The sequence below is a fragment of the Cynocephalus volans genome, chromosome 8, assembly GCF_027409185.1.
Source record: "Cynocephalus volans isolate mCynVol1 chromosome 8, mCynVol1.pri, whole genome shotgun sequence".
In the NCBI taxonomy this organism is placed as follows: domain Eukaryota; kingdom Metazoa; phylum Chordata; class Mammalia; order Dermoptera; family Cynocephalidae; genus Cynocephalus; species Cynocephalus volans.
Window position 1 is genome coordinate 5,038,205 of NC_084467.1, and position 9,593 is coordinate 5,047,797.

Sequence of the window (9,593 nt, forward strand, 5' to 3'; positions counted from 1 at the left end):
CTGAGGCATTTCAGGGGAAAAGAGAACCCAGAGGAAACAGGCTGGCGTTGGGGACAGAAAGACAGAGCACTGACCAAACTGGCAAGAGTAAAGGAACATAAGGGCCAGGCTGTGGCTCACTTGGTAGAGTGTGGTGCTGATAATACCAAGGCTGCAGGTTCGGATCCCTATATAAGGGTGGCCGGTTGGCTCACTTCAGAGAGTGTGGTGCTGACAACACCAAGTCAAGGGTTAAGATCCCCTTACTGGTCATCTTTGAAAAAAAAAAAAAAAAGAGTACAGGAACATAAATAGGCAAGAAACTAATTTGGACATCCATCTATCTGCCCATTCACTCAGCAAACATACAGAAAAAAGACCTGTTATGTGCCCAGCACTGTGCAGGGGATGTAATGGTGAAGTACACAGCCAGTCCCTGACGACATGTAGCTTCCTTTGTAGTGGAAGAAGAGAGTACATCACCACAAAGTAGACAGAAAATATATAAAACATCTAATTTACAAGGGGCTTTAAAAATGGAGCCAAAGAGTTTGACCCTTACCAGAGAAACGAGAGGAAGCCATAAAAGGTTTCTGGGTAGAAATAATGTGACCAGTATTGTTTGTTAATATTAGTTTGGTACAGCTTGACTAAAACAGGTAAAAACCAAAACCAGAGAGACTGGAAGGAAACAGCAGAAGAAATTCAGAGTTGAGGTTATGGGGGCTGGCCGGCAGCCTAGAAGCTGAAACAGAAATGAAGGGATCAGAGTTGGCTGAAGTCCTGTAGGACTCATGGATCCTGGAAAAAAACAGCTCAATAACTGAATGCTAAATACAGAAGGAGAACCAGAGATTATCCCAGGCTTTCTGACTCAAATGTAGGGGTTAGGGAGAAATTGGGAAGTAGTCAGACCTGGGGGGAACGTGAACTCGAACCCCTAGGCGTAGTGTCCAGACAGCAGATAGACATGATATGCAGGGCTGAAACGAGATTTAAAGAAGAGCCCAGCAAGTGAGAACTGAACTCTGGAAAGCACTATCCCAGGAAGTCAGGGAAGGAGCAACTGGCAAAGTGAAAAAAGGAGGACTGAGAGTGTCACAGAAGCTGAAGATTTCAAGATTGTCACAAATGCACTTGTACAGATTATAGCTACAGAACCATTCCACTGATATTTCCTCATGTGATACTTTAACACTCACGAGACGGTCTTGTAGCCGGTATCAGAATCCCCACTTTACAGATAAAAATACTGAGGATCAAAAAGATCAAACAACTTTTCTAAGATGGAGAGGGAATTTATTTGTTTATGGACTCCTGACCAGAAAGCTGGCTGGAAACTAATAATTTGTGTGGCCTGGCTCAAACCAAACTTCACTTCATGAAAATGAAAGGCAACCTACAGAGAGGGAACAGATATCTTATACGTATACCAATCAAGGACCCCTCCAAACTATATAAACGATAAGAGCATTCCTCATTAACTTTTAAGCTCATGGCACTAATAAAAATATACTGGCATTTACTATACGGAGTAATGTGCCCATGAGTATTTTTTGTGTGTGTGACAGCCGGTACAGGGATCTGAACCCTTGACCTTTGTGTTACAACACTGTGCTCTAACCATCTGAGCTAACAGGCCAGCCCTTTGTTTGCTCGTTTGTCTGTTTGTTTTTCATTACTATGTCACACACTTACATGCACTCTCACTTAATTTTCACAACAGCCCTATGACAGTAAAATTGTCTGGATTTTAAGGATGAAGAAACAGGCTCAGTGAGGCTAAGTAACTTGCCCAAGGTGAAGCTGTTAGAAAGTCAAACTCAGACATGACTCCAGCCGCTGTGCTTTCTAAAGCCACTGTTTTCACACACTGGAACCCTTTCCAAGCTCCACTATCGTCTCTGGCCATTTCAAACCATCAACAACGCTCATAGGTGCTTAACATGCAGAGTGCCAGGCTGTGATCTCAGCTGTCAATCTCTGAAACTCTGAGCTGTATCACACCTCTGTTGAGGGGTCAGGTGGACACACTACATTTCACATGATTTTGGAAGTCTGCCTCCTATAGCCATTTCAGGACACTTTACTTTGGAAAGACAATAGCTTAGGAGACAATCAAATCATGGGTGAATCAGAAAAGCTAAACAGGTTGATAAAACAATTCCCAGTTTCTACAACTAGAAATAACCTTTGGAACTTAAGTTCTACCTAACTTTGAGATCCACTTAACCTAGAGTTAAGGAAAAACTTATAAAATGCACAGAACACAATACCCCCAAGATGGCAAAATAAATTCGAAAAAAAGAATTAAACAACCAGTAACAACAGAAACCTAAATACTGGGGGGTGGGGGGGGAGGACACACATGGCCTTTAAGGTTTATAGGGGGAAGGGGACATCATGTCCTCCAGCACATATCTCTGCTGATAGAACAGAACTCGAGAACAAATGGGTCAAAGGAGCAAAATTCTGATGCCTGATCAGAAATCATTCCATGGGCTTAAGAAATATTTTCCAATCACTGTACAACTTTGTTTTCATTACTCTTCCTGGTCACGTCCATACATTTATTTGGTGACCTTGAAACACAATGGTAAATAAAAAGGCCAGGGCCTCTCAAAACAAACTCGAGTTCCTTTCGAACTTTTGAGTCCCATCAAAATTGATGGTTCCGATCCTATCTTCACTTTAAGAATATGGTTTATTTTTCCCTAAAAGCCTAACCTTGTACTTTCTCTGGTCCATGTTCATCTGTTACATCCTGCTCACTCATGTAGACTTCTTGTGGTCGATGTCTATTGGCTTGGCATTTTACTGCTGAAGAATTTTCTTGCTCCTGCAAGCTAGGGAGTGTAGACTGTATACTCATGACATGCAGAAGTGGTTCTGACAGGCCAGGAGCCAAACAGGAATCTAGCCATAGGCCATCGTCTTGGAGGAGGTTCCATTCCAAGCTCCAACCTTCTTCCAGGGAGTGGGACCTGTACAAAGCGTGCTGTGGCTTGATTGAATTGTGTTCCCCAAAGTCTATATTATCAGAAGCTTAATTCCTACTGTAATTGTTGAGGGTGGGAAATCCTACTACGATGACTGAAAGGTGGGGCTTTAAAGAGGTGATTAGATTGTAGGACCATGCCATAGTGAATGGATTAAAAATGGTGGTCAGGGGTGTGGTTCTGTGGGCTTTAAAAAGAGAGAGCATGAGGAGGTTAATCTCTCACTCTCTGCTCTGCCATTTCACAATGTGATAGATACTCTGCCGTCACTGAAGTCACCATCAAAGAGAGCCTTCACCAAATGTGTTCCCTTGATTTTGGACTTCCAGCCTCTGAAATTGTAAGCAATAAATTTCACTTTCTTATAAATTACCCAGTTCTGTGTATTTTGTTATAAGCAACAGAAATGGACTAATACAGTGCAAGTGCCACAGCAGCAGTAGTAAAGCAGCAAGATTCCCAAGAGTCTTCTTTTTTTAAAATGTGTGCCCCCTTTTAAAAATGTATGCAATTTTATTTATCAACCTGTTAGTTGTCTTAAATACTTTCTTGTACAAGGTAAGGTATAAATGAAATTAAAATGAAAGTTTAATGAAAGTAAACACTAAAATTCCATAGCCAAGCAAAACACTACTGCTTGCATGTCCCTCATTTTCTTCTCCATTATTTTATTACTAAACTCACAGCAAATACAAAAGCTTTCAATTGAATTCTCTTTTAGAAAGAAAGAAGAAAGTATTTTTTGATAGATAATGCAAAATTAGTGCATTAAAATTTCAAGAAGCAACTGTCTTAAATGCCCAAAGCAGAAAAGTTATAACTGGCTTATGGTTCTTTAAAGAAACACAATTTTTAAATTTAACCTTACGTTGTTTGCTAATTATCTTTGAGATTACATCAGAACTGGCTGGGCTCCCCAACAGCTCCCTCCCCATCCAGAGGCAAGAACACAGGCAGCTTCTCTGAACTCTACCTCCTGGGCACCCACCTGACTCCCCTCCCATCCAAGGCTCCTTGCCTCCTCCCCACTCTGCCTGGACCCTTCAGAGTTGATAGCTCATAACTATACGTGGGTACTTCAGAAAGTTTGTGAAAAAATGGAATTAAAAGATAATACTAATTTTTCCATGAACTTTTTGAAGCACCCTCATATCTTTGGGTCCCACTCTGTCTTTACCCCAGACAATATTTTTGGGGGGATTATTCCTGAACTTGCACCCTCCTCCCATGAAAGCAACCCCCATCCCAAGTCAACTCTGCAGGAAACACAGTGCAGAGAGATAACGGTATTCTGAAAAAAATAAACTCAGCATTTTGAATAAAAAGAGTAAAGAAAGCTTCAGAAATTCATAACCTAATGCTTGGCATAAACTCCGGCACTGTATTTTTTAGAACACAACAGATGAAATTTCGCTGGGATGAAGCATATCAAGGCTTTCCATGCACATGTATGTCTTTCTAAAATAAGCAAACCCTCATGCTTATCAAAGCCCAAGGAACAGCAGAAGTATTAACTGAATACCTACTGACGCCAGTACACGTATACTAGCATACATCCTTACCACGTAACAACACATACACAACATGTCATCCTGGCTTACAGCAAGCAGGTGCTTAATACATTACCTGTCGGGTGCACTTCAACTTTTAAGAAAAGGAGGAGCAGAAAGGTTAAACTCCTAGCCTAGAGGCATGAAACTCCCAGTTGAGTAAAAATGAAATATGACTATATGGCTGCAAAGCCCGACACAGCCTCACCCTCCCTCCTCTCAATAACTCTATGAAGTACTGTTGCCTCCATTCTGCAGATCAGTAAATGGAGGCTCTGAGAGGTTAAATGACCCTTCAAGGTCACCCAAGAGGCAGGCATCATGGGCTGAAATTTCTGCTCCTCAGCCTCATGGCTTACCCTGAAGAAGGCAGTCATCTGTATACAATTTCTGTTTCTGGACAACCAAGGCTTAACCCTATGTGCCCAATGCATACATTTAACCAAGGTCATTGTTATGAATATCAAACTTTCAACATAATGTAGTAGATAGGGAACTCGTGGAAGGTATCAACCTTCTCAGACCCGTTGTTATTTCCCTCATTAATATTAAATTCGCTGCCCAGCACAAAGTCAGATAAGCAATGAATGAAGAAACGAAGAAACACACACCTCCTCACTGCTTCTGGGGACCTGCGTGTACACCTGGATCAGCTGACCCTTTTACAACACAATTTCTGCAGAAGGCTCAGTCATCCTGACTGGGGGGTTTGCTGCCTCTTTCTTTCTTTTTTTTTTTTTTTCTCTTTTTTCATGACCGGCACTCAGCCAGTGAGTGCACCGGCCATTCCTATATAGGATCCGAACCTGCGGCCGGAGCGTCGCTGCGCTCCCAGCGCCGCACTTTCCCGAGTGCGCCACGGGCTCGGCCCTGCTGCTGCCTCTTTCTTTGCGGGTGACTTTGATCCTATGTCAATCCTGAGAGTGACCAGTGGACTACTGCTCTAGTCTGTTCTTCCATCTGCAGTCCAAACTTGATTGTTTAGCCACACTGTGGCTGTAACTTGCAGCCAGAGAACCCAGACAACCAAAAATTGTGGAAAGAACACGTACCCTTTACCAGGGAAGCAATGAAAATGCAGGGACTTGGGGACAACTTTTTACTGGTAGGTGATACTTTTGTACTTCTAGTTTCATGGCCATTCTGGAATGATGAAGACCCTGGAACGCTGACCTCCATGGATTGTGAGAAAAAAACTTTTTTTTTTTTACTTAATTTTATTTTTACTTAACAACTGTGTTTTTTTCAAAAGTATTTAAGATTTGAAAAGGAGGTTGGTTCCTCAAGGCTAAAATGATTGGGACCAGAGATCTTAAAACAGGTTATAAACACTGCTGAATGACATGCTGTAAAAATTAAATTCTTTCAAAGGCAATATGACATTGATAAGTGGGAACGAGAGTCAATTATTTAGGAATCAATTAGGTTTAAAATATGTCAGTTGAAATTTCTATAAAAAGTATAGGGCTGGACATCTTAGTTTGGTTGGTTAGAGGGTGGTGCTGATAACACCAAAGTGCAGGGTTTGATCACTATATCGCCCAGCCACCAAAAAAACCCCAAACCAAAAACATAAAGATCAAGAAAATTTCACTCTGATTTATGGTTAAGAAATCCTTTCTCAAAATAAATTCTAGAAAATCACCCCAGAAACCTCAGATGAGTAAGGTTTTAGGCACCTGGTGATGCATCTAACAACACTAAATCAGAAAGCCCATCTGGTTTTGGTGTGCCCAATTAATGAGAAATTACTCCCTCCCCTTAATGGAAGGCAGACAGATGATGGCTCCACTCTATAAACAGGAAATCCAGGACACCAGAGAAAGGAAATCATAAAGACCAGAGTCCTGTTTATTAGCACTATACGGTGGTCCTGTCTAGTTGCCTGCTTCACTCTCTGGAGTACAAATATAAGGGGAATTTTAAAGTTTAAAACTTGGAAAGGGAGATTCTTAGGCTGATTTTTGACATTACTACATTACTCCAATTGTAAACTCTATTATGCTGTAGTTTTTAAATAGGTTCCCTGGCTTGTCTTGGGTTGCTTTCATTTGAGATTTCTAAGGAAAAGTCTGAACTCTACTGAGTATTGAGAGTTTTGTTTTGTTTTGTTTTCCAGCTGACCTATACAGGGATCGAACTCTGGACCTCACTGATATCAGCACCATGCTCTAACCAAATGAGCTAATTGGCCAGCCTGAATACTCGGTTTTTAAGAAACTCACTTGAAGGTACTCTGAAGTACTGGTGAGAAGAGGATCTCACCTCCTATAGTTCTACTTAAATGTTAAATGGCATCGAGCTCCAGAACTGACAGAAAACACATAAACAGGTGTTATTATATTCTTCCAACCACTCCTGTAAGAATTAAGATTACTTCTACCTTTTTCTCCAACTAAATCAGGTTATTTCAACTTCAGGTTTGATTTTACACACACACACAAAAATCCTAGTAAATACCACGTCCAGTCATCACCTTCAGAGTATCTCTTCTAGTGGAATCCTGAAACAGAAAATCAGCACACTATGCCTGATGACAACATTGAACAGGGTTTGTTTACAACGGCAACACGAAGTGACTTAAGCAAGAGGGCAAGTTTCATTAAGGATTTCACCTATAGCCTTCACTATAGTGCCTTCACTCATGGGGAGAAGTAAAATATTCTTTTAAAGAAATATTTCTTTGCCTCCCAGCACAATAACAATGATAGGCCCTAAAATTCCAGCAGTTTTAAGGTATAACTTTGATAAATGTTTACCTAGGGTTCTGGCTAAGCCTGTTATTCTAGATCTCTGATTATCTACAGTTGCCTGAGGTTGAGTAAGCTTGGTAAATGGCTGCTCCATTACTGATAACCCAAACTGTCTATAAAAGAAAGGCTGATTTCAGAAAGCCTGGCTTCATTTATTACTTTGCTTCTAAGAACTGTAAAAAACTAGCCAGAATAACTAGCCAGACAGCTTTCATTGAGAAGAAAAGAGACTAAAGGTCAAAGAAGTGATTTGTCTAAAGCCTCATCATTGAATGGAGAACCCCCAGGTGCCCCATAGCACCCTAACAAGATATACAATTCTCAAAAATATTTCATCAAACATTTCCATAGTATACAGTGGCTAATATATTTGACGGATGCTTATGTGGGGAACCCAAGGACAAAGCAGCATAACTAGCGGCTTTGTAGTCTGAGGACTGGTGAGCTGAGGTGGCAGCACAGCACAGAGGTCAAGAGCGGGGGCTCCAAAGTCAAATTGCACAGGGTTGAATTCAGGCTCTTGTACTTTCTAATGGTGTAACTTTGGACAAATTACTTAGCCTCCCTAGCCTCAGCTTCCTCAACTATAAATCAAGGATTCCCATAATAAAGGCTGCCATGAGAATTACATAACGTAAAGTGTTCATTCAGTACTCAAAAAACGTTAGCTGTGATTAACACCACACAGACCAACGTTTACTGACAAGTTACACTGGACCATTTCTGCTTGGAATGGTAACTTGGCTAGTTTTGATAACCACTGGAAAACCTGAAAATGGAATTAGGGACTCTCTGGTAGGGCTAAAAAGACAGGACCCAGCAGTTTAGAGGTAACCGATCCACCTCATGGCCTGACGTTGGAAGCTTTCCTGCCCTTCGCATCCATTTCAACTGCTAGTTATCAAGAAAGGAAATGAACTGGGGCCCTACTACGTGCCAAACAGTGTGAGGTTCCCTCTCAGTATCTTTTATTAGATGAGGAGACGGGGTACAAGCACTTGGCGTGAATGCTGAACACGTTGTTAGGTTAACCGCTTCTTTCCTGGCCTAGGGCTTCCTCCTATCTGCGGCCTCCAAGTCGAGGCGACACGTCCGGGGGGCTCTGCCTTCAATTTCTGGACAGCGGCGCAGGGGAAGAGAGAAGGGCACGAGACACGTGCCTCCGAGGCTGGCCTCGTTTCGGAGGCAAGACGTCCCCATGAAGATTCAGGGACCTGACAGAGCCCTGGGAGGTTCCCTGGTGGCCTTGACCTTGGTGCCTAAGACTCAGTTTGACAGGTTGCTGGCTCGGGGCGATGACAAAGCACCTCAGCCAGGGCAGGTATGTGAGCCGAGCGTGGCACCGGGTCCCCGCGGACTGAGAATCCCACGCCAGTAGCCCCCTCGGGGCCCCTGTTCCCTCGGTGGGTGCGACGGCCTCTGGCTCTGCCTGGGCACAGTGCACGCGGCGCCCCGGCCGCCGAGAGCAGGGGCACAGGTCGACCCCGGAGACGGCTCCGTCTGCCGGCGGGCGCGCACGTCGGCAGGGTCACGCGGCCTCCCCGCTGGCCCCGGCCGCCCGTGGCGAGGGCGGAGCGGGGGCGCTGCCAGCCCGGCCCTCCAGAACGACCGGGTTCGGCCTCAGCCCCGACGGCGTCCTGCCGCAGGCCTCACCTCCCTGCGCACGTTCAGCAACGAGTAATAGTCTTCATTGTCCAGCTCCTCCTCGCCCAAGGCCGTCGCCATCTTCGCAACCTTTCACCCCGCTAAGCCGGCAAGGCCGTGCCCAAGAGGGCCCTCCGATCCGCGGCTCCGACAGCGCGGGCCGGCCCGGCTGCGCCACAGCGGCCCCTGGCGGCCGGGAGCCGCCCGCGCCCGGCAGGAGCGCGCCTGCGCCCTGCGCCCCCGCGCGGCTGAGGGCGGGACTCGGCGCCGGCGAGCGGGGCGGGGCGGGGCGGAGTGGCAGCGCGGGACCCTCCTCCACGTGCTGTCGACGGCTCGCGGCACACGGGGTGGCTTCCTGCCCGGGGGCCTGGGCTCCAACCAGGTCGCCCTGGGCCTTTTGCTGGACTAGAAAGGGAAACTTCAAAGACAGATCTGGGAGGTTGTGGAGACAGGCCTCTGCGACACCACGGTGTCTTACCTCCCTGCTCCAAATTTGGGGAAGAAGCTTGAGGCGCCCCCAGTGCAGGGCGCAGCCGGAGCCCGAATATCCCCACCCGGGCCGGGACAGCACATCCCGGCGGGGGCTGCTCGTGGCCCCACTTGCACAGAAGATCTCTAAGATGAGATTTCTCTCTTACCTCCGTTGTGTTTTCTCTTGGCCACCTCCT

The 9,593-nt window shown here is 45.1% G+C and overlaps 1 protein-coding gene across 1 annotated transcript in view; it reads right to left on the bottom strand.

Annotated features, from left to right (window-relative positions):
- The window catches only part of DNAJC11 (DnaJ heat shock protein family (Hsp40) member C11), a 60,285-nt gene extending 51,271 nt beyond the window's left edge, over positions 1–9,014 (bottom strand). Inside the window, exon 1 of the mRNA XM_063104678.1 lies at positions 8,935–9,014. Coding sequence (XP_062960748.1) covers positions 8,935–9,006 — 72 coding nt within the window. The 5' untranslated portion in view covers positions 9,007–9,014. The remainder of the gene's footprint in view (positions 1–8,934) is intronic.
- Between the last annotated feature and the right edge of the window lie 579 nt (positions 9,015–9,593).